The 24,421-nt window shown below is 40.7% G+C and overlaps 2 protein-coding genes across 3 annotated transcripts in view; both read left to right on the top strand.

Annotated features, from left to right (window-relative positions):
• RPL34 (ribosomal protein L34) overlaps positions 1 to 24,421 on the top strand; it is a 353,120-nt gene that overhangs the window by 60,625 nt on the left and 268,074 nt on the right. The gene's annotated exons all lie outside the window — the stretch shown is intronic.
• HADH (hydroxyacyl-CoA dehydrogenase) lies at positions 1,153 to 23,721 on the top strand. Its single transcript, XM_069855544.1, has 8 exons — positions 1,153 to 1,302; positions 6,013 to 6,141; positions 7,607 to 7,764; positions 11,799 to 11,925; positions 17,005 to 17,094; positions 18,596 to 18,668; positions 21,742 to 21,858; positions 22,883 to 23,721. Exons 1-8 carry the CDS (start codon positions 1,177 to 1,179, stop codon positions 22,999 to 23,001), a joined length of 939 nt encoding a protein of 312 aa, XP_069711645.1. The 5' UTR covers positions 1,153 to 1,176; the 3' UTR covers positions 23,002 to 23,721.

The following is a 24,421-nucleotide window of genomic DNA, read 5'->3' as shown; positions in this document are numbered from 1 at the left end:
CAGTCTGATCTGTGCTGAACTGGTGTCTCTTCTCCTGCAACCCCCTCTGTGTGCAGCGTTTCTTTTGGACTTAAAGGCAAAGTCAGGCAGAGCTGGAGCCAGCTCCGAATTGGCAAGTTTTGACTGTTGTAAAGCTCATAATGACACCAGCAGCAGTCACTATTACAAAAAGTGGAATATCTTTGATTTAAGCTAGAGTTAACTTTCATCTAAGTACTTGTATTTTTTGAAAGTTAGCCAGAATGTCCCTCTGACAGCAAGTTTGCTCTAAAACCATGTTTTTGCAGACACTGTTCATTCTTTGAAGGTGGCAACGTTTTGTGTGAAGTATAATATGTGCTGAACTGGTGTCTCCTCTCCCGCAATCCCCTCTGTTTGAAGTTTTGTTCGCATCTCCAAGGCAAGGTCAAGCAGAGCTGGAGCCAGATCCAAATCAGCAAGGGTTTTGACTGCTGTGAAGTTCATAACGACATTAGAATTAGACCCTGGTAAGTAACAGAATACGAATGATATTTCTGGGTAAGTCTTACGAGGAGCGGCGCTGAGAGCTGGGCTTGTTTAGCCTGGAGGAGGCTGAGGGGAGACCTCATTGCTCTCTACAACTACCTGAAAGGAGGTTGTGGAGAGGAGGGAGCTGGCCTCTTCTCCCAAGTGACAGGGGACAGGACAAGAGGGAATGGCCTCAAGCTCCGCCAGGGGAGGTTTAGGCTGGACAATAGTAAAAAATTCTTCACAGAAAGGGTCATTGGGCACTGGCAGAGGCTGCCCAGGGAGGTGGTTGATTCGCCTTCCCTGGAGGTGTTTCAGGGATGGGTGGACGAGGTGCTGAGGGACATGGTTTAGTGTTTGATAGGAATGGTTGGACTCGATGATCCGGTGGGTCTCTTCCAACCTGGTTATTCTATGATTCTATGATCCCTATGGGTGTAAGTGGGAAATACGTTAAACAGCTTTAGTCTGGCTGCGCACGGGTGACGGCGACCCTCCTCGTGTTGCCCAGCCCCGATAACGGGCGCTGGCTTTATAAAGCTCCAAAAGGCGCCTCGGGGACGGTTTTATCCGCGGGCATTTCGTTGTCCCTCCCTCCGTGACCGCCCGCCCCGCCGCCTCGGCCACAAGAGGGGGCGGAGGCTCCTCCCGCCCCGCCCCTCCCGGCGCGCGCGCCCTCCCTCCGCCATGGCCTTCGCCACGCGCCCCTTCGTCCGCGCCGCCTCTTCGGCCTCGGCCGCCGCCGCCAAGAAGCTGGTGGTGAGGCACGTGACGGTGGTCGGCGGCGGGTTGATGGGCGCGGGCATCGCCCAGGTGGGTGAGCGCGCGGGCACCAGCGTCCTTCCCGCTACCCACCCCCCACCCCGCTCCCTCCACCCCCCGCCCCTTCCCCCCCGCGGGCTCAGGGGTTCGAGACCCGTCGCTGCGCTGGCTTCGATCTTAAGGTGGGCTGAGACCAACGGCGGGAGATTCAACAAGGCCAAATGCCGGGTCCTGCACTTGGGGCTACAGACTAGGAGAAGTCTGTCTAGAAAGCTGCCTGGAGGAGAAGGTCCTGGGGGTGTTGGTTGACAGCGACTGAACATGAGCCAGCAGTGGCCCAGGTGGCCAAGAAGGCCAATGGCATCTTGGCTTGTATCAGAAACGGCGTGACCAGCAGGTCCAGGGAGGTTATTCTCCCTCTGTACTCGGCACTGGTGAGACCGCTCCTCGAATCCTGTGTTCAGTTCTGGGCCCCTCACCACTAGAAGGATGTTGAGGCTCTGGAATGAGTCCAGAGAAGAGCAACAAAGCTGGTGAAGGGGCTGGAGAACAGGCCTTATGAGGAGCGGCTGAGAGAGCTGGGGTTGTTTAGCCTGGAGAAGAGGAGGCTGAGGGGAGACCTCATTGCTCTCTAGAACTGTCTGAAAGGAGGTTGTGGAGAGGAGGGTGCTGGCCTCTTCTCCCAAGTGACAGGGGACAGGACGAGAGGGAATGGCCTCAAGCTCTACCAGGGGAGGTTCAAATTGGATATCAGGAAAAAATTCTTCACAGAAAGAATCATCGGGCACTGGAACAGGCTGCCCAAGGAGGTGATTGAGTCACCATCGCTGGAGGGGTTTAAAAGATGGGTAGACAGGTGCTCAGGGACATGGCTTAGTGGCAGATAGGAATGGTTAGACTCAATGATCCTGGAGGTCTTTTCCAACCTTGTGATCCTATCATTCTATCATATAATAGTTTGATCTTTAAGGTCCCTTCCAACCCATCCAGTTCCAACACCCCTGCCATGGGCAGGGACACCTCCCACTAGACCAGGCTGTCCAAGACCCCATGCAACCTGGCCTTGAACACCTCCAGGGATGGGGCAGCCACAGTTTCCCAGGGCAACCTGCGCCAGTGCCTCACCACCCTCATTGTGAAGAATTTCCTTCTTATGTCTAGCGTAAATCTGCCCCTCTCCAGTTTACACTCATTTCCCTTCATCCTTTCACTGCATGCCTTTGTAAAGAGTCACTACCCAGCTGGCAAAAGAATCCTAGAAAAATTAACACCTCCCTCTTACCACCTCATTCTTACCGTATTTCCATAGGCAGGAAGGAAGAAATATGGCAAAAGATCATACCATCTCCTTGCAATTCAAACAGACACTTGCTCAGTCCGACTCTACTATTCAATGATCTTAGGAATACTAAATATGCAACACAAGCACCACGGAATCAGTGCTTTTCTCATGCAGAAGTGCTTTTCACGTGGTAGAAGCAGAAATAATAAACTCCTGGCTTTCAACAGGAGTTTTTTTAGCAGACATTAGCTAAAAAATGTATGAGACATGCTGAGAGAGTTGGGATTGTTCAGCCTGGACAACCCCAGATCAGGCACATATGGAGCCAGCTCCAAATTAGGAACAGTTTTGGCTGCTCTGAAGTTCATAATGATACCAGCAGCAGTTCCTATTACAAAAAGTGGAATTTCTTTGATTTAAGCTAGAGTTAACTTTCATCGAAGTAATTATGCTTTTTTCCCCTCTGCCACCTTTAACTTTCTTAGAGCCAGGTTGGATGGGGCTTTGAGCAGCCTGATCTAGTGGGAGGTGTACCTGCCCATGGCAGGGGACTGGAATTAGATGGTCTTTAAGGGCCCTTCCAACACAAACCATTCTGTGATTCTATGAGAAAGAAAGAAAAGAGAGACAATTTCGTAAGTGTTCTAAAAGAGAGAAGCTTTATTAACAGGGTGCAGAGGAGGCTTCACTCAGTGTTATGTCATCTCTGCTTTGAGATAATTTTGGATTGATAAATCGGAGACAGATGGTCTGCAAAAGAATCCTCGGTCCTTAACAGTGGGAGAACACTGCAACCTCTCTCACAGCCAAATACCAGACATGTTTTTCTTGAGAAGCTGATCTCTGAAAACGTGCAGTCTAATAGAATATGCAGATCAGTTCACTTTCCACACAGAACTATGTTTGCACAGTGTGCATCTTCCTCAAACATGAGAACAACTTTCTTCAAAGTTTTTCCAACTATCAGCATTTTCCAAATATAATTACACATTGTCTGGTTCATAAATAGTCCACACATTGTCTAAGAACAACCTTAAACAACCTTAAACTTTCTTCATAGTTGTTCTTAAACAATTCCTTCAGTGGAACCTTCAAGCTCTCGTATCAAGGTACAGAGGAATGTTTTTACTAGTTAAGTTAATAAACAACTAGCTAATTCCTTAGCAAAGAAATAGACTCTGTATCCCTTCTGCTAGAGATTTGCCTGGAGTGTAAGAAATCTTCAGTTCTGAGAAGGAAACCATCTCAGTTCTGAGAAGGAATCCATTAAAATGGAGAACTGTCATTCCACCCTGACTGTCAGTTTCCACTTGGGGATGTCTCAGTACTCCTATTACTCTTTCTAAAGTTTGTGAACTACTCTTATATCCTGGGCAGCAGGCTTTTTCTGTGAATTAAATAAATATCCAAGTCTTAAATCCCTGACTGGACCATTTAGTCTTCTGTCACAAAACTATGAAATTAAAGATGAACTCGAAAGCCAAGGACCGGAGATTAAACACGGGGAAAATAAGTCCTATTTAAATATTAACCACTTCGTAATTGTGCAGATGACTGACAGCTAGATGTTCATTTTATCTCCTGTATTCTACTTCACCAGCTTGGAAAGTGTCACTTGATCTGCCGTGTTGTTGAGTCGGAAGTTTCTTCTTTCTTTGACCACTGTTTCCCAACTATCATTAAATGCTGGTTAGTTCATAAATAGTCGTCACGTTGCCTAAGAACAACCTTGAACGAATTACAGTATTTACCTCAGTGGTTCTTGCCTACCTGCCTGATGTGAAGCTGTGTGGATTAGCAAGAGATCACAAGGTTGGAGAACTGAGAGTGGACAGCAGTGCTGCCTGCTCCTTTGCAGCAACGACCCTGAACTTGCTGCTGGATGCGTCCAATGTTTCTGGTTCTGCCACGTGAAAAGCACTTTTGTATTAGAAAAGTGTTAACTGATTTCCTGGCGCTCTTGTGTTGCATATTTAGTCTTCCTAAGATCATTGAGTAGTAGAGTCTGACTGAGCAGGTGTCTGTTTGAATTGCAAGGAGATGATATGACCTTTTGCCATATTTCTTTTCTGTCCATAGTAAGAATGGGGTAAGAATGGTAAGAATATGGTAAGAATGAGGTGGGAAGAGGGAGGTGTTAATTTTTCTAAGATTTTTTTGCTAACTGGTCCGTGATGGTGTAGCTATAAATGAGTAGTCAGTGAAGCATCTCTTATGAATATGCTTGATATTGATTTTTCTTCTGAAGAGCGGAAGGTCTTCCTTTGCATTGCAAATGATCAGCAGCAGATGAGGTGTTAGGAGTGCAAGTATGAGCTTGGTTTAAACATTTTTAATGATTCAGTTGTTTTGGTGAAACGGCCATAGTGAAAAAATGTCCAGCTGCAGACTGATACCTTGTTAAAGCTGTACTTCTGCTGCCCAGAGGCAGTCTGGCACATCTTAATTTGCTGGAGTAGTGGGGCAGCTTGGATGAGAACAGTGCCATGCTTTTCTTCAGGAGGTATCTCTGGATTTTTATTTTCAGCTGGCTTTGTTGGAGTAGGTCTTGTGGGCACAGGAGAGTATTTAGTTCCCAGGTGCAAGGTTGGATGTAAAGGAGAAGTTTGCAGAAGTTAAGCTCCTAAGTTGTGTGACTTTTTAAAACCAGTCAGCGGAACTATGTTTTAAAACCTGTTTCCCAGAACTATGTTACTACAAGTCTGCGAGTTCAAGAATTCTTAAAATGAAGATGGGCTGTTGCTAACTAAGGAGAGAAATGTAAATTAATGAACAGTGAAGTAACAGATAATGAACAGCTCATTTTTAGTAAACTGTTGCAATGTGAGAAAGAGACATTACATGTTTGAAATTAATTGAATACCGACCAAAAGGACAAGCCAGTAGTGCTGTCTGTAGCTTAGCCAGGGTTTGTACCAAGCACGTAGTAGGGAGAATTTGCAGGCCATTCAGGTCTGCACAGAGCAGACCTTCTCTCTTCTTATCACCTTACTGTTGTTGCAGGGACGTGCTTATGGCCTACCAGCAGAGTTGAGTTACATTACACCCTGAGAAGACAGGGCTAGTCAGCCCTTATGCAACTAGCTCACTCTGCTGGTTTTCATCTCCACAACCCTTTTTACTTATAAGATCCAAGGAACACAGCTAAGCCACTTGTTCTTTTCAAGACAGCTGTTTGTTCTCTAGCCGTAGCCACAGAATTCAGCTGCATCCAGGTGCAGGTAGCATTCTGCAGGCAGCTCAGGGGAAAAATAGATTTCTGTTTCCTTTTCCCTTAAGCTGTTTGAGACCTTTATCTCTTCCCCTGTGCCCCAAGTGCATGCAGGTTTTATTTTTCTAGTAAAGCGTGTGAGCCTCGATTCAGTGTTCTTTAGCTCTCTTGCCTAATTCATTGCCTAGTGTATTGTCTGCCCCAACACAGATCAATGAGGTTGGTTATTTTATGGTACTGATGTTGACTTTTTTTTTTTAACTTGCAGGTTGCAGCAGCCAGTGGTCATACTGTGGTGTTAGTAGACCAATCAGATGAAATCCTTAAAAAGTCTACAAAAGGAATTGAAGAGAGTTTGAAGAGAGTGACAAAGAAGAAATTTGCAGATAAGCCTGAGGTTAACATCATCTTCAATATACCTCTAGAAAAACTTAGGAGAATAAAAGTACCATACTGAATTTCTGCTATTGTGTACAGCTCTGTATTATAGAGCATGTTGATGTACTGGCTTAAAAAGAAAGCTTTTTCCAGTATGTTGAAGAACTTTTGGGGGGGGGAGGGTGTTGTCTTTTTGTTGTTTTAGGAGGTTGAAAGATGTCTTACCTGATTTTATTTCCTTTGTAGACTTTACCCTTGAAGTAAAGGTTTAAAACAGCTTGGTGACCTCTTAAAACAGATACTAAATGTAAAATGGTGCCAAATTATTCATCTTAACTTAATAACAAGCTATCTTTGAGTACTCACCTGAGAAGGCATCAGTTTTGTCCAAAAGTAAGAAAATTGTCCTAATACCTTTCTGAGGACGTTTTTTTTTTTAAGACTTGAGCAGAGGGTTAGTGCAAAGTAAATTAAAGTACAAGTTTAAATACCCCGAAGTAACGTGACTTAGATGTATAAGATACTTGCATTTACATTACTGAGTAACACATACAGCAAGTCACTGTGAAGCAGTTGATGCATTTAAATTTATATCCTGCATATCCTAAGGGTTATTTGTTTGCTATGCCTCTTTTTCTAAATTCCACAGCAGATTCAATTCTTCTTTTGATACATATTCACATATATAATATGTACTGGTATTCATGATTACCAGTATGAAGTGTGCAGCAGACGAAGGAGATGAAGAAGGGCTTGTTTGCATGAGGGGGTAGAGAATTAAAATAATAGTATTACAGGGATAACCAGCGCAATATGGTTTCCTGTACGTATTTATGGAAGTCTTTTAATCCAAAAGAAAATTGTCCACTTGATGCTTGTAGTTTATATATGACTGTGTTCTAGCATGCAGGTATATTTTTGCTTGTACTACATCTCCTTTTGCCCTTTGTTCCAAGTCTTGCACTTTTGTTTCATTTCTGTCCTCACAAACTATGTCAGTGATTGGCAGATTTACAAGTCAGAAAATAGAATTATTTTTCCCTACTTTTGCACTGAAGCTATAGTGAGTGTAGGCCATTTCATTTCCTGAAGTGTTCATGAACCAGCATATATGTGTTCATAGGAGTGAAACCAGGTAATCACTGAATGAAAACGGTGCAGAGGTTTGAAACTGGAAAAGTTCCTCTTCATGGAGGCCAAGTCTCAGAAACTGGAACAATCTATTAGTTGTTCACTCAGAAGCTTATGCTGGGGATTGGACTGCAGCACATAGCCTTTCTAAAAAAATGAGTTCAAAGATCTCCTATTTGCTTCAAAGCAAATTTGATTGACTAGGAAAATTTTGTCGGTGAAAGCATCGTAACTTTCTCACTGGTTTGGAAATGTGGCAAGTTGTTTGAATTTTCAAGGGCTCAAAAGCACCTCAGAGCATGTAAAAATAATTAATTGTAAATTGACATTGCAACTTCTTGGAAATGTTTCAGGCTGGTGCCGAGTTCATTGAGAAGACTTTAAAGAACCTCACAACAAGCACAGATGCAGTAGCAGTGGTTCACAGCACGGATCTGGTGATAGAAGCCATTGTGGAGAACAAGGAAGTTAAAAATGAACTCTTCAAGAGGCTGGATAAGTTTGCTCCAGAGTATGTGTATTTTTCCTGTTACATTTTGAAACTTAGACCTTTGTATCTTCTGTTTTTATTCTTACACTGTTAGTTCTGCATTGTCTTAGCTGCTTTTTTTAAAAGCAATAGTTTTTCTCCCTTGGACTAACTCCGGGCTGTCACGTGATATGGAATAGTTGTTCTACTAGTGCATATGCTACAAACACTTTTGGGTTTATTCAGTCAGGTTTATTGTTTCCTTGCTTTATTTGATGTGCATCTGGGTATGTTTAGGCATAAGGTTTGCCCATCTACTCAGCATGTTCAAATCCAAATCCAAATGCAAATACACAGCAGTAGAATAAGCTTGTCTTGGTACACACGAGGTATGGTTAATGTGTGTATTGCCATATTTAAATGGGGAATAGGAAAAATATGTGTTTTCAGTGCACCTGGCGTGAACAAGTTTTAAGAAGTCGCTGCCTCTTAGCTGTAAGACACAGTCAGCTCAACAGTGGCTTAAGTGAACTAAGTTTACTTTGTATGACAAGAGTCTAGAAATAGCTCACTGCTGGTTATTGTGTGTGAGTGTAAATAATTTTCTTAGCATGCACTCAGTTAGTTACAGTCCCTTGAAAACTGTTGGGAAGTGACCCAAAAATGCTGCAGTCTCAGAAGCTTGATGCTTGTAATGGATGACTTGGGATCACAAGACCTTGACTACTTGCAGGTTGAGGTTTTAACAAGTACAGATAAATCTAGGAGTATTGGCTAAGAGGTATTGTAGACTGTCTAAAGAATGGGGCAAGCTGTGGCTTGAACATGATGTCAAGGGAGGAAAGATGTTCCCGTTAATTACCTTCAGCCTGGGGAGATTTTCAGGCTCTCTTGTATGGTCAGTAATCAAAATCACTTGGTACTAATGAAAATAATGAACGATCACAAACAGCAGTGCACTGAGCACAGGATAACTTGCTGTCAGCCTTAGTCTGACAGACAAAAGTAAGTAGATAACTTTGGCAATTATGAGGATACCTCATCATGATTAGATTGTGTTTATTTTATGTAAACACCATTGGTTGCCTGTACCTTTATTTGTATTCAGCAGAGAAAGCTAATAAGCAAATTAGAGTATACTAAATGTCAAGCTGTCTAGAGCCACTCAGTGAAGAAAAGTGGGCAGAGGGACTTAAAGCCAAATTTAATAATGCATGTATTTAGAACACCTGAGGCTGTTTTTCATAAGACTGAGCTGTTTTTAATTATAGCAGCCTTAAAACATCAAATTTTACATTAGAGGGTTAAAGATTATTGGGAGTTGTTCAGATATACTCCTTCCTGTGGCAAAAGGCATGAGTTCGCAGGACTGGGAAAAATGACATCAGACAAGAAGCCTTCCTTTTTAAGAGAAATTATTGGGTATAGATACCTTACATGTAGGATCAAGGAGAGGGAAGGGAATGGTGAAGAATGTGGATTGCAGTGTTGAAAGTCTAGATGAAAAGAAAGAAAAGGTACTAAAACAGTAAAACTTACTAGCCAAGAGTTTGTAATATTAGCTATGAGATACAAATGGTAATTGTAATTTTGTGAGGAATATAGAGTTGCAGATCCTCTGAGTAGTATGGAGAAAGGCAGAAATGTCTAGTAAGTGTTTCTGTGCGTTGGAAGGAAGCAGTAGGCTTTACTCATCCTGCACGATGCCATAGTGAAATGGAAAGATTTCTGTGTCAGTGCAGGCACCTGCCATATTAGGACAGGCTGTGAGAGTTGGGCTTGTTCAACCTGGAGAAGAGAAGACTCCAAGGAGATCTTATAGTGACCTTCCAGTACCTGAAGAGCCTACAGGAAAGTTGAGGAGGGACTGTTTACAAAGGCTTGTAGTGATAGGACAGAGGGCAGTAGGTATAAACTGGAGAGGGGCAGATTTAGACTAGACATAAGGAAGAATTTCTTCACCATGAGAGTGGTGAGACACTGGCACAGGTTGCCCAGGGAAGCTGTGGCTGCCCCATCCCTGGAGGTGTTCAAGGCCAGGTTGGATGGGGCCTTGGGCAGCGTGGGCTTGTGGGAAGTGTCCCTGCCCATGGCAGGGGTTTTGGAACTGGATGATCTCTAAGGTCCCTTCCAACGCAAACCATTCTATGGTTCTATGATTCTATGATAATGAGCACGACAAAAGAATTTTTGGGTATCCTCTTTAAGAGCTCTCATGTACTTGCTTGCTGTTTATTTCTGGGTGGGGGAATGCCCATCAATGTCTCTTGGTCTAGGATTTGTGTTTAGATGTGGCAACTCAGCTGGGAACAGGCCAGTGATTGTGAACTCTTCACTGTGTTAGAACCAGTGTGTTCTAAAACTATTAGAAAAGAAGTGTTGTTCCGTGCTTACAACACTTTCCAGTGGGACAGAGTTGGACTGTAAGAATCGATTTTATTGAAATGATGTGTTTCTCTTGCATTGGACTCTGGCTTTTAAGACCTTTCCCTGACCCACTAGATGACACCAGGAGAGAGCACACTGGTGCCTAGAAACATGTCACTTAGGGGTTCGCTACTACTGGTGCCTTCCAAAGCCTTCCAACTCTGCAGTCACCTGAAGCATGGTTTGGGTAATTCCAAGTCACAGAGGCGTACAAATTCTATTTTAAACTGAATTCATTTGGCTGGTCGGAGCAGAACGTGTAAATAAAATGTCCTTGTACACAGTACAAATTTAATGCTTTTTTCCCCAAGGCTTTATTGTATGAGGCAACAGTGAACCCACGAAAGTGACACTGAGGTTCTCTTACTTTAAGAGAACCCAGATATAAATCTCACAATGATTACATCTTGCAAATCAATGCACTTATTTTTTATACAAATATTTGAATTCCTTTTATACAGTGGCAAATTTATAGTGAAGATAAGCGTCTTTTGCAAGGTCAAAACTATGACACGTTAAATACTCTTTTTAGTACCCCACCTCAGAACAATAAAAGGCCCATTTATGGTGGGGAAATAGCAAAAGAATATTTGTAAGGAGTATAAACAGGAATTCTCAAGATTTTTTTATATCCTTCTCCTTAACAGATTCTCAAAAAATGAGAAAGCATAGTAAAAAAATTAAATCCATGTGGGTTTTTTTTAATCCCCAAATGTTTTCTCTTAATGCCACCATAAGATGTCCCTTATATAAATATAACTTTTCTGAAAGTACTTTTGTGAAGCTTGGGTATATCTTAGTGAAGTGTGAACAAAATACCAATATAGATTAAAATTTGATGAGTCCAGTAGGCTAACTTTTTGGAAGATGAGTAGGATACAGCCCAGAATGGAAGGGCAGGGTTTAATTGCTAATATAGTTTCTGATTTTTGTTGTTTGAAGAAAAAGCCATTTCTGTACTTTTTTGGTGTGATGTCAGTATAGCAAGGCTGTTGTAGTTCTGAGATACTTCTGAAAAAATAATATTTTCGAGTTTGCAATTAGTAAATTTGGTTTATGTTTGGAAAAGGACTTAATTTATGTCTTAAAATTCTTACAATTTTGTGTATCCTTTGCAGTGTCCTAAGCATGGCAGTTTTTATCTTTTCTCTGTTTTTTTTTTTTCATTAGATCTTTGCTCTGTTGGTATGTTTTGCTCATCTCGTTTATCATTGGTCATTACATACAAAAAAAATTGCAAATTTTTCATAAGGCTCCGAAGTACAATTTTTGACATGGTAAATGATTGGATTTCCATATACATGCAAATCGTTAAAATAGAAAGTACCACTTGGTTTCCAGGATTGCTGAAGGAATTAACCTGGAATAGACCTGGGGAGTTAACAAAAATTTTTTACTTAGTCTTTTTTTCCATCACCTAAATTCAACAGACTAATTTGAGAGTGAGAATCTCACACAACCCTTCCAGTGGTTATTTCATCATTGCTGTACTTACACCTCAGCAAAAGGGCCACGATAAACTCCATGGGTATTTCTAAGAATTCTGTGGATAGTTAGCCAATGGGTTTCTATTTATGTTTAGTGCACCAGTTGCCTACTGTCAGAAAAATAGCTGTCACTTATGCAATCAATATATTTCTTTATTTCAGGCATACGATATTTGCGAGCAACACCTCATCCTTGCAAATCACAGAGTTGGCTAACTCAACCACCAGGCAGGACCGATTTGGTGGTCTCCATTTCTTCAACCCTGTGCCTATGATGAAGCTTGTAGAAGTAAGTGTCTGTGACGCAGAATTATAGAATGGTTTTGGTTGGAAGGGACCTCGGAGATCATCTAGTTTGAACCCTTGTGCTGTAGGCAGGGACACCTTCCACTAGACGACGTTGCTCAAAGCCTCATCCAACCTGGCGTTGAATACCTCCAGAGATTGGACATAAACAACTTCTCTGGGCAACCTGTGCCAGTGCCTCACCACCCTCATGGTAAAGCCTTTACATCCTATCACTCCAGGCTCTTGTAAAAAGTCTCCCTCCGGCTTTCTTGTAGGTCCTCTTTAGGTACTGGGAGGCTGCTATAGGATCTTCTTGGAGTGCTCTTTTCTTCAGACTGAACAACTCCAGCTCTCTCAGTTGTTTTCACTAGAGAGGTGCTCCATCTCTCTGACCATCTTTGTGGGCCTCTGGACCTGCTTCAAGAGGTCCATGCCTTTCCTGTACTGAGGGCCCCAGAACTGAACACTGTACCTCAGATGAGGTCTCAGAAGAGCAGAGTAGAGGGAGAGTATCACCTCCCTTGACCTGCTGGCTGTGTTTCTTTTGATGCTGCCCAGGATAACGTTGGCCTTCTGGGTTGTGAGTGCACATTGGTGGCTGATGTCCAGCTTTTCACGCACCAATACCCTTAAGTCTTTCTTGGCAGGGCTGCTCTCAATTCCTTCATCTCCCAGCCTGTATTTATACCTGGGGTTGCCCTGACCCCGGTGCAGGACCTTGCATTTGGCCTTGTTGAATTTCATGAGGTTCACACACGCCCATCTCTCAAGCCTGTCAAGGTCCCTGTGGATGGTATCCCCTTTCTCCAGTGTGCTGACCACCCCATGCAGCTTAGTGGTGTCAGCAAACTTGCTGAGGGTACCCTAAATCACACTGTCCATGTCTGCATGGATGTTTAAAAGCAGCGATCCCAATACTAACCCCTGAGGAGCACCACTCATCACTGGTCTCCACTTGGACATCAAGGTTTTGACTGCAACTCCTTGAGTGCGACCATCCAGCCAATTCCTTATCCACCCAGTGGTCCATCCGTCAAATCCGTGTCTCTCACTTAGGGACAAGAATGTAGTGCAGGACAGTGTTGAATGCTTTCCACAAGTCCAGGTGGATTATTTGAGGTACTCTTTCACTAGTGCTGTAACCCTGTTTTAGAAGCCCACCAAATATGTCAGGCACCATTTCCCCTCAGTGACGCCATGCTGACTGCTACTAGTCACCTCCTTACTTTCCACATGCCTTACCAGATTTTCCAGAAGGATCTGCATGATCTTACTGGGCACAGATGTGAGACTGACCAGCCTCTAGTCCCCAAGTTCTTCCTTTTTTTGTTTTTTAAAATTGGGGGTTATGTATCCCCTTTTGCAGTCAGTGGGAACTTAATGGGACTGCCATGACTTCTTAAACTTGATGGAGAGTGGCTTGGTGACTTTATCCACCAGTTCCCTCCGGTCTTAAAGATGCATCTCATCAGGTCCCATGGACTTGTGCACTTTCACATTCCTTAGATGGTGTTGCACTTTATCCTCTCCTATAGTGGGCAGTTCTTTGATCTCCCAGTCGCTGCCTTTGCCTTCTGTGACTTGGGCGGTGTGGCTTGAGCCCTTGCTGGTGAAGGGGAAAAAATTCATTGAGTACCTGAGCCTTGTCTATATCCCAGGTAATCAGGTCTCCTGTTTCCTTCTGGAGAGGGCCGATATTTTTCCTACTTTTCCTTTTACCACCAGCATGCCTGTAAGAAGCTTTTCTTGTTGCCCTTGATGTCCCTGGCCAGATTTAGTTCTATCAGGACTTTAGCTTTCCTTGCTGCTAAGACAATTTCTCTATATTCCTCTCAGGCTACCTGCCCTTACTTCCACCCTCTGTAGGCTTCCTTTTTGTGTTTGGGTTCGTCCAGGAACTCCTTGCTCATCCATGTGTCATGGTAATCACTGCAGCTCAGCAATGCAGTTGTAATCACTGAGAAGTCAGTTGGATAAAACAGTAGATCTCAGTTTGCAGCTCTGCTGATACGGAATAAGCTACCTTTAGTCTAAGAGAGTGGCGCAGCCTCTGTTGAGGGGCAGATTGAACAGGCAGAGATAAGGACACTCTGAAGTTCTCCACTGAACTAGCAGCAGAGGTGCTGTTTATAGTGACCATTTCAGGCATGCAGGCAAACTGATAAGTAAGGACTAGTGACAGCTTAAACCAAATCATCCCATGACTGACAGAGAAATTTGATTGTTACCAGCATACAAATTGGTAGAAAATGACATGAGATGAAATCTTACGACTTAGTGGCTTTTAAAACAAAGCCAGTCATGTTTGTTTCAATCTTCCAGATTACTTGTCTGCAAGTATTACAGTATCTTCCAGCCTTTAAGGAAGTGTAAAAAGGTTTTACATAACTCTTCAGATGTGTTTTCTAAATGTACTTTCTTTGGCTACATCATGTAGTTTCTAATAATACTACAATGCAGAGAACAATGAGAAATAATCCAATATAAGAGTATAACTGAGCCTCAAAAGTTAAGGTCACATTGCAGAAAAAATGCCAAGTCTCTTTACTTCTCTTTTTTCTCACCTTCTTCTGTTTTAGCTGACCTTGATTGGCTAGAGCTGATAAACTTGAGTAAGCAAAAATGAACTTTGCATTTTGGCCACTCTGCCCCAGTGTTATGTACTTTGTGCTCTTAAACGCTGTAAATATTTTTCCTATGTCCGATGAGTTCAAGTACTGATTTGGTGACAAGCACTTTGTGTCCATTGTGTCTGCCTTTTGAACTCCTGAGATTCACATTATTATGCTTTTTGCTAGTTTTTTATTAAAGTACATATTTTGCAGTTGCTTGCTTGGTGTCTTTGAATATATCATTCTCTTCCTCCCCTTTTTGAAATATTTGTAACTTTTGGCTGAAATGAACACATTTGATTCAGAGCGTCGTTGTCTAATGAGGGCTTCGACGCTTGCAGATTCTCTCTCACTAACTTCTGTACCCATGTAGATTTTTGTTTTAGTTTAATAGAGTCATAGAATCATAGAATAGTTTGGGTTGGAAGGCACCTGCAAGATCATCCAGTTCCAAACCCCGTGCCATGGGCAGGGACACCTCCCGCTAGATCAGGCTGCCCAAGGCCCCATCCAGCCTGGCCTTGAACACCTCCAGGGATGGGGCAGCCACAGCTTCCCTGGGTGACCTGTGCCAGTGCCTCACCACCCTCATTGTGAAGAAATTCCTCTTTATGTCTAGTCTAAATCTGCCCCTCTCCAGTTTATACCTATTCCCCCTCATCCTATCACTACAAGCCTTTTAAACACTCCCTCCCCAGCTTTCTTGTCACCCCTTCAGGTACTGGAAGGTCACTGTGAGGGCCCCTCAGAGCCTTCTCTTCTCCAGGTTGAACAAGCCCAACTCTCTCAGCCTGTCCTTGTAGCAGTGGTGCTCCTGCCCTCTGATCACCTTTGTAGCCCTCCTCAGGACCTGTTCCAACATAATAATAGTTGCATCCTGTACACTGTGAATCTGAGGAAATGCTGTAAGAAGGAAAAGAAGGAATTTTGTAGGTGTTGACAGAGATAACATATCTTTAGCGTAATTATTTAGGTTAGTGGGGGCTTTATTGATTTCTGTGCTAAGAATTACTTGTTGGTAGTAATTTATTTATATTTATGAAATGTTCTATGCCTTGTTTTAAGCCTAAAACAAATTATAGTATGTAGGAATGTGAACTATGTCTGTGTGAGGTTTGGAAAAAACACAAGATACCTGTCATCATTTGGAAAAAACAAAACAGGGATCCCTGTCCAACTGCTGTGATCAGTCTTTATGATTTGTGGATTTTTTCACCTGACTTATGAATGTCCTAACCCAGAGTCACTCCAGTTTATAAGTGGTATTTGAAGAACTTTAAAACACAGAAGTTCTGCTTTTAGTGATCTGATCTTGAAAGGCACCAATATTAGTAAATAAATTCACTTTTTAAAGCTTTGGTTTTCTTTCAGATCTACTGCTGTAAATGAGGATTGACATTGACAAACACTGTAAAACAGCGTTTTCTATGTAAAACAGATGTTTCAATTGGAAATAATAGGACCAAAATCAGGAGAGTTGCCAAAACTATGAAGAATATTAATGAAATTGTCAGTCATCTGTCACAGAAGCTGTCCTTTGTGGGTCACAAACCTGCAGTGCCTTTGAGTCTTATCTGCTCTTTTCATAGATTGTTGATCCCGTGCTCAGAAGCACATAGCTTCGAGGGGATTTCTTTCTATTAATAAACCAAAAGGCTGGTGTTAGTGTTTCAGAATTCTGAAATGCTTATTAAAAACTCAATCTTGAAACTGTTACAGTCTTATGTAGGTATCTCAGGTATTTTTATCTAATGTTGAAGTAGAGGAACACTAGTTCTTCTGCTGAGAAGCAAGCCTTTTTCTAAGTCATAACTGTTTGGGGTTTTTTTTTGGTGTTGCCCTTATGTCAGTCATTAGGATGGGGGAAAGCGTCTGTGTGACTTGATTGTATGAACAAGGATGTCAGCCTTAACAGCTTATGTAGAGCATTTTTCAGTTGCTGCACTTGGAAGTCTGTTTCAACACATCTGTCACGAGCAGTTCAATTTCGGCAAGGTGGGGTTTTTTCAGCATGGGAATGTGCTGCTCAAAAGCTAAGAGGATGTCAAAAGTTTAAATGATAGATTTTCATTTTCTTCAGAATTAAATGTCTGTATTGGGTCTACATTGGGCACAGGATAGATGTTACAACCGTTTATATCAGGAACTATGTCTGTTAATATGGTTCTCTAGAGTGGTGCCCTTGTGTTTCCCAAGGCAGCGGAGACTGCGTAGCTTTTAAAATTGTTCTGTTATACTGTAATTTCTAAATATGATACCAGAGGATGAGGATGACCTGTTTTACCATCCATACTGGCTTAGGGGGAAATTGACTTAAAGAAACACAGTTTCAAAATGTGCAAAATACTGTATCTATCTTTACAATAGATTTCTGTCTTGGATTGTAGTTTAATCATTGCTGTACTGAGAAATTAGAAAGATTATATTCATAAATGTGCTTATACTCCCCATATTTTCCCTCTGTCCAGGTCATCAAGACTCCGATGACCAGCCAAAAGACTTTTGAATCACTTGTGGATTTCAGTAAAGCAGTAGGAAAGAGTCCTGTCAGTTGTAAGGTGAGTACTTTTTGATGGTGTAGGATTCAGAAGCTCTGTTCTTGAAAACTCTTTTATTTTTAAGGTGGTAGGTTTTAGGAGATGTGAGCACATCAAGAATTTCCAGGCTGCTTTTTGTCCAGTTTCTCTTCCCTGTTAAAAGAATTTGACAAAGAAAATACTCATATTTGCCACAAATTCCTCAAAGCAGAGTGACTCTAGATGTCTTGTCTAGAGCAGCAAAGCTCACAATTATAGGAGTTTACTGGTTTGGGGCATTTTTTTCCAGTCCTGCAGAAGCCTGGACTGCAGAGCTTAAGCAAGAGCTCATCTTTAGCCATGCTAGAAACAAGGCTGCTACCTGTCATACTGTGAGGCTGTTCGTGGATGCTCCATGATGTGTGCTCATTGCAAGTTTTTCTGAAGGCTGCAGTAGCTAGACCCGTATTAATCTGCATTGCTACACAGCTTTGGGTTTGTTTTTTTCTGTAGAGGAACACACTGCTTCCTAAGCATGCTTTTTCCAAATCCATTAAGTTGTGGTCTGGGTAGCTTGATGCAAACTATTGCCTTCAGTTTCACAGGCCCCAAGATAAATTTGGTTATAACGTGAAGTGCCTGCAATCCAGTAGTTACCAGTAATTCTGTCTGTGGATGCTGGACTGATTCTGGTTTACTGCTGAATTGCTCTGTGGCCTTAGTTGACGTTTTTCCTGTTTCTGTCACAGTTTTGAAGTATGTACTGTGCAGAATACGTGATGAATTATTGTTATAAATTAGCTTGGGTGAGGGTAATGCAGTCTCCAAGTCTGAATCTTTTTTTTATCAATTCCTCTTTGTAGAAGGAAAGTTGCTTGGACTTCTCTGGGTTAAGTATTGAAATAAAGTGGAATGAACAATCAACATCTGAAACAGTAGCAGATACTATATTTGCAAAACTCTTCCTCTTTTCTTTGTATTTTTGATTTTTATTAAAACTTTGGTAAGAGGTTTCTATATCAGTTTGTTGTCTTCTGACAGTATGTATCTTATCTTTTCAGTGATAGCATTGGTGCCTGCTATTGCAGTGGTGCTAACTTACGTGGATGGTTTACCAGTGAGCAGTGGGGGAGAAGTACACTATTTAGATAGGTGTGTTTCTAGTAGTGACCATAAAAAAAAACTGTTAGGGAAGAACTGCTCTTCTTGTATCCTTTGGGGAATTGTATCAGCAGAATTTTACTAAAGAAAAGGTGTTTGCCAACTGGCAACTTTAAATTGTTTAAAGATTAATTGAGTTGGGCTTGTACCAGTGTTACTGTTTTCAGTTATGATGAACGTTTATGTGCCTTGCCTTGTTCGTGAAATTCATCTTTTATGTTTTAATACTGAGCAGATAAATTGGGTGAAAAATATAGCTCAGAAAGTACCAGAAGTTGATGATTCAATGTGTCTTCATCCACTTGTTTAATCTGTCAGGTAGTGTTTGAGTGTAGTACTGATAAAGAATGTTTATTTAGAATCTCTTTTTTTCTTTTCATAGGACACTCCAGGGTTTATTGTAAACCGTCTCTTGGTGCCATATATGATGGAAGCTGTTCGACTTTTTGAGAGAGGTACTTGTTAAGATATTGACTTCAGGGAACATTGACATAAAATACTACTAAATGTTATATTCCTTCAGAAAATCTTTGGGATTCTCTTAAAACTTTTAGACCTTAAAGGCTGGCTGGAAGTGAATAGTGAACATCAGATAATGAAACAGTATGTGCAGTTGGAAAGAACTTATCTTCACTTTAAAATGTCAGTGTATGCAGAGTTGGAATTTACTTGTTATTTGTGTGGGAAATTTCTGGTGGAGGAAAACATTTCTGGTGTGGAGATGACAAGGTGAGTGTAGTGCCACTGTAAAATTATCCTCTGCGAACTAATCAGAAACCTCCCTCTCTCCGGTTCATGAGATGTTAATGAAAGTGGTTGAAAATCCCATAATGGGGCCATTAGCAAAGTTCTCCCGCGTTCATTTATATTGGGCTTGTGAAATAAAATATCAGTCTTCAGGTGAGGTAAGTAGTGTCACACTACAGTACTGGCATACAAGAGATTTGGGCTCAGCTATTTCCATGTAAAACCTCCTGTTCCTCCTCTATGTCCTTTTTTATTAGAAATACGTTCTTTAGGAACTGCCATCTCGCTGTTGGTCTCTTCCACGTTAATACTGAGGGTAGGTAGAAATAATCATGAATCCCCAAAGAACCACTGAATTTTTCAAAGCATTGATAATTATTTTGAAAAAGAAACAAGCCAATAATGTAGTGGATAAAGAGAAATTATGGACAAAATTATGGAATATGATTGCTTTTATTTATTTCAAGTGCTCTGCTCATAGCTTCATGCTACTAAGAATTGTCATTTGAAACATTTTGTTTTTGAAATCACTGCTTTTTTACAGATGAAAGCACTCCGTTATAGGAATTCCACCAAATATGCTTTAAATATTAAAAATCTCTTTTATAGCACATGGAAGGGCTGGTTTGATCTCCAGAAAAAAAATATAAACCAACACTACTTGTTTATCCGTCAACAGATGTACCTAATTACATCTCAGAGAGAGAAAAGAGCAAATTTAATGACTTGAAAGACAAAGACATGGATGTGAGGGGGCATTATTCTCGCAACTAAAGTCACAATTTTAAATAAACTGTAAGGGTGTTCCAGTGTGTATAAAAGAGGTGCCTTTGTTAAGTGACATGTATCATTTTGCATATTTCAGGAGACAATTGAACTTTTAATTAGATGTAGAAGAAAACACATCTTTGAGATTGTATATTAAAATTTACTTTTTTCTGCCTAAGCAAAACAATATTTTGATTTCATGTTTATTCTGTTTGTATTTTGTTCAACAGTATGGTATTTCCAAACTTGTTAAAGTTTATTTATGAATTTTTAACTGTAATGAAGTCTGTTTAAAAAGCTGGCTAATGTTTTGAAAAGCCTGATGGTTGTCTTCTAAATGAAATTTTCCATTGAATCAGGTTAAATTTTTATTGTATCCTTTGCATTAATTGTCAGAGTAGATACTTTAGCCAGATTGTCATCCACGTTAGTATGAAATTGTGTCTCTTTATACAAAATCTCCTTGGTTTAAGTAAGTGTGCAGTTTTGCATAGGCAAAATACCTTTAGTCTATTAACAGTGATTTAAACCGAGGATATATTATAAATATTACTATAAGGTGGTCTGCTGTATTCTTAGTGGAAAACAAAAAAGGCAGTCAGTCAAGTTTCTGTGGAAGTCTACTGTATACTAGGACACTAATATGAAGTAGATGTACAGCCCTTGTTTGCCCTTTAAATGTTTTCAATTATATTGTAATGCAGCTGTATACTGTCAGGTGGCCAAGTCCCAGGTTTGACCAACAAAATGGGATAAATCTGTTAATAAAAGGGTATGTACATCTGCATGAACTTCAGATGAGTTGAGGATTTACATGTGTTTGAATTTGGGGAATGGAAATTCTGTTAGAATTAAGTAAGGGCAGCTTTCCCAGTTTCTCAGAAATAAAATGTGGTTTAAAAAAATAAACTGTCAGTTTTAAAGAGTAAAAAGAAATATATAAAAATTATTACTTCATACAGAAGTTCTGCATAATTTATTGCCTTTACAACAGTTTTAATTTGAAAGGTTCTTTCTAAGGTTCTGTGATTTTAGGTGTATAAATTGCATAGGCTGTCTGCCATGCTTTTGGACACCATGAATGCCCATAACATGGCTGTTAGTAAAGAAGTACCTCTCGGGTTTGTTTAACTTTGCCTTGTCATAGGATCTGCGAAGAAGCGTGCTGCTTTTATCAAAATGTGTATTAGAAATAAACAGTAGAGACGCATCTGCTTTTGTGACAGTGTAAAATATGCATTCTCAGCAAATGATTGAGGTGAACATTCACTGTGACATTGTGGCAGTGCAGAATTTGTATTTTTTAGATGCAGACTGAAGTAAAAATAACAAATTTTTTATTTTTTTTTTAAATAATTTAGGAATTTTGAAGTTTAATTGTACCTGCATAGTTTTTTCAGGTCACTCTTACCTGCTATCGACAGTGCTGATGGATATCCTCTGGTGGAAGTTACTGCAGCTCACCATATTATTCAGCTGCTACTTTTCCCCTACCATGTCTGCCTTGTCCATCAGCTGGATATCACTTGCCTTCTGGCTGTCATAGAGTAAGGGTAGCTCTGTCCTGTGCAACACTCAAAAGCTGCTGCTGATCTCAGGAAGCCAACATTGAGATCTTTCCTTGCCAAGACTATTCATCTGCCTCTAAAAGCCCTTGATTCTTCATAGTGACCAAATCTTCCTCTAGTCTTTCTGATAGGTTGAGCACAGTAGCTGTAGCTCCGTCAATAGTGTAGTGATGGTCAGTAGTGTAGTGATCACTACTGAAATGCAAGAGGATGCTAGAAAAATGGAAAGCAGGCCTGCAGGGCTTTTTTGTTGTTGTTGTGAGAGATTCAGCTTTATACACCAGCATGTGTATCCTGACTCCAGTTTTTGTGGTTCTGAAATGTGTGCAGAGATTTCTGTGAAGAGCTGCACCAGGGTGAAATAACACTTTGTTAATTATTTATAAGGGGTGCCAAGTAGATGTGGAATCTTCTCTGTTCATCAGACTGTCAATCTTTTCTCTAGGAGATGCATCAAAGGAAGATATTGATGTTGCTATGAAGCTTGGGGCTGGTTATCCCATGGGTCCATTTGAACTGCTGGACTATGTTGGGTTGGATACCAGTAAATACATTATAGATGGTACTGCATGCTTTTTTTCTTCTGGTTTTCCCCTTTTTAGCTAAATTGTAGACCTGCATTCTAATGAAAATCTGATTCTTCATTAGTTTAAACTTAGCCTTTTAACTGCTGAGGAGAAAGGAATAAGAATTTGCCTTAGAATGCTGTATGAGTACAGCATTTGTACTGTATGCCTGCATTCTATGCACACAACAGAACAGTGGTGGTTTTGCTGACTTAGTCAAGTTCCAGAGGAAAATAATAATTACATTAATGGAACTTAATATAACTAAAAGCAATCAGTGGGAAGAGACACGTGTACTGGAGGTAAGAAATTCTGATGGAAAGCAACAAAGTTTGAGACTCCCTATCCTATTTCTGCTAGCCATGTTTTCATTCTTAATTAATCAGAAAACCAGTAAATACCTTAAAATGTACAAGTATACAGTCTCCCTTTCTCTTCTGTTGAATGGATGTCAGTACATTAACAAAAAAAGGCATAATTGGTGTGACAGCTTGTTGATGGTTGTTTTATTATTTTGAATGAGCAGCTTAAATGTTCTCTGAGGCAGAATGTCACCTTCAAAATGGGGTCTTCGATGAAACCACTCTTGCTTTTAGCCAGTACTGTAGAGTAGTGTTACATTGTTCTAAATGACTTTGTCTTTAAGAGGTATAAATTCCCCTTAAAACTTATTTCCACTTGAATTTCTTTTCAGCACAGCCTTTGTTTTATTCCCTTGTACCTAACTATATTTTAAAAGTTCTGAAATTTTTTTAAAGTATTCAAAATCTGCAGTCATGGAGATTATGAACATGTTCAGAGTAGACTACACCTAAAGACTAACTGCTAGATTTGTTCATAATCATCAGCACTGATCTGTGCTCTGTGAAGCTGTACTGAAGGGTCTTGGAGAGTCTAAAATAAATTCCAAACCTTCAGTTTTCTGACCTGTTTATATTTTTCTAAAGAGGTGCATACGTCTCTTACCTTTGCATATAAACAGAACTGATACTAATTCATCCATTTGTTTTCCTCCACCAGGATGGCATAAATTAGAGCCCAGCAATCCTCTTTTTGCACCCAGCCCACTCCTGAATAAACTAGTAGAAGAGAAGAAGCTGGGTAAGAAGACTGGAGAAGGATTTTACAAATACAAATGAACTCCAGACCTCAAGAAGTGTTAAAACTATCTGTTTATACTATTCAGCTTTGCCATATTACAGGTCAATTCTGTTCAGACCTTCCCAAGGATGGCACAGCTGCATTTAGAACATAACCCACCTCTGAACGAGTGATTGCACTAGGTAGCTATTTCTCTGCTGAAAGCTTGATTTAGTAGATAATTTTTTTCTGGTAATTCCAAAAAGCTTTATATGTACAATGCCTTCATGCAGCTGTTAATTTTTCAGGTACGGAACAGAATGACAAGTATTTGAAGAATTATTATATTAATGGGAAAGTCCTAAAAATAACTGCACTTTCTTAAAAATAAATTTTTTAAGAATCCTTTATTGAATGTCGTGGCTTGGAGTTGATGTAATTGGTTGTAGTCCACTGGGTGGCAGTCTGTTTTCACTCTGGCAGACGTAGCGATGGAAAGGCTGTAAGTTGTTTTAGGACTTTCGTTAAACGCAGTGCTAATCCGTAGGTGTAAATTACAGTGCCTTAAACAATAACTTTTTGAATGTCATGTTGTTTAAGAAAAAAAAAAAATCCTGCAATGGCAGGCTGTCACCTGGACAGAAAGTTCCCGAGACAGCATTTAAAAGCAGAACTGATGATTTGTGCTGGGATTTTCAGACATTTTCAATTACCAGTTCAGTGTCTTATTTCCCTAGATGCTGCATAAATAATAATAAAGAAGTGATTTCTATTCTAAAGGGCCTATTGCATGGGTTATTTTTTTATTAAGTAAGCTAGGAAGCTGGTCAAAGTTTCTGTGTGCTTTCTAGAGTCCTGTAAGTTGACTTTATTTACTGGCTACTCATTTAAGTGCCATTTTTACACGCTGCACTACTACTGTGGTCGAGTACTGTTGCAATGAGTTTTTTAGATAAACTCATATTTAGATGAAAGTGTCATTTAACAGAGTTCAATGACAAGGTCATGCTATTACGTGGAGAAAACATACAAGGGGAAAACTGGAATATAGTCCACATGGAGTGATTTACACAGGGACCGGGGATGCAAAAAGTTAAAGGAGACCCTCCCATCAAGTCATGAGCTTTAGAATAGACCCTCTTGCTTTCTAAACTCCTTCTCAGAGAAGAATCTAAGTGCAGCTGGATCCAGTTCTAGTCCCAGACTTGGTTGATGGTTTATGGCTAAGATACATAGAGGATAAGGGTTCTATGTGTTTAGAGCTAAAGGATTATACGTGCACACCCAATCCTCTGTATCACTTAACTAGGATTTCAAAGTTTCATTGTGCTTCTCCACTTACCCTGCTGAAGTCCAAACCCGAGTTTTCACGGAACAGACCCAGGCATTGGTTTTCATAAAATAAATAATTTAATAGAGCAGTACAGCAGCATGGTCAACTCCAGAGAGAGCAATGACGTGAATTATGAAATCCCTGGG

This window comes from Phaenicophaeus curvirostris, chromosome 4, assembly GCF_032191515.1.
Source record: "Phaenicophaeus curvirostris isolate KB17595 chromosome 4, BPBGC_Pcur_1.0, whole genome shotgun sequence".
In the NCBI taxonomy this organism is placed as follows: Eukaryota; Metazoa; Chordata; class Aves; order Cuculiformes; family Cuculidae; genus Phaenicophaeus; species Phaenicophaeus curvirostris.
Note: the sequence above shows the minus strand (reverse complement) of the source record. Positions and strands in the feature narration are given on the sequence as shown.

Excerpts from the sequence above, each read along its gene's own strand:
- HADH (XM_069855544.1), top strand. The coding sequence starts at position 1,177 with ATGGCCTTCGCCACGCGCCCCTTCGTCCGCGCCGCCTCTTCGGCCTCG. Across the intron at positions 1,303-6,012 it reads TGGGCGCGGGCATCGCCCAG|GTTGCAGCAGCCAGTGGTCA; the intron begins GTGGGTGAGCGC and ends TTTAACTTGCAG. Across the intron at positions 18,669-21,741 it reads TGTTCGACTTTTTGAGAGAG|GAGATGCATCAAAGGAAGAT; the intron begins GTACTTGTTAAG and ends TCTTTTCTCTAG.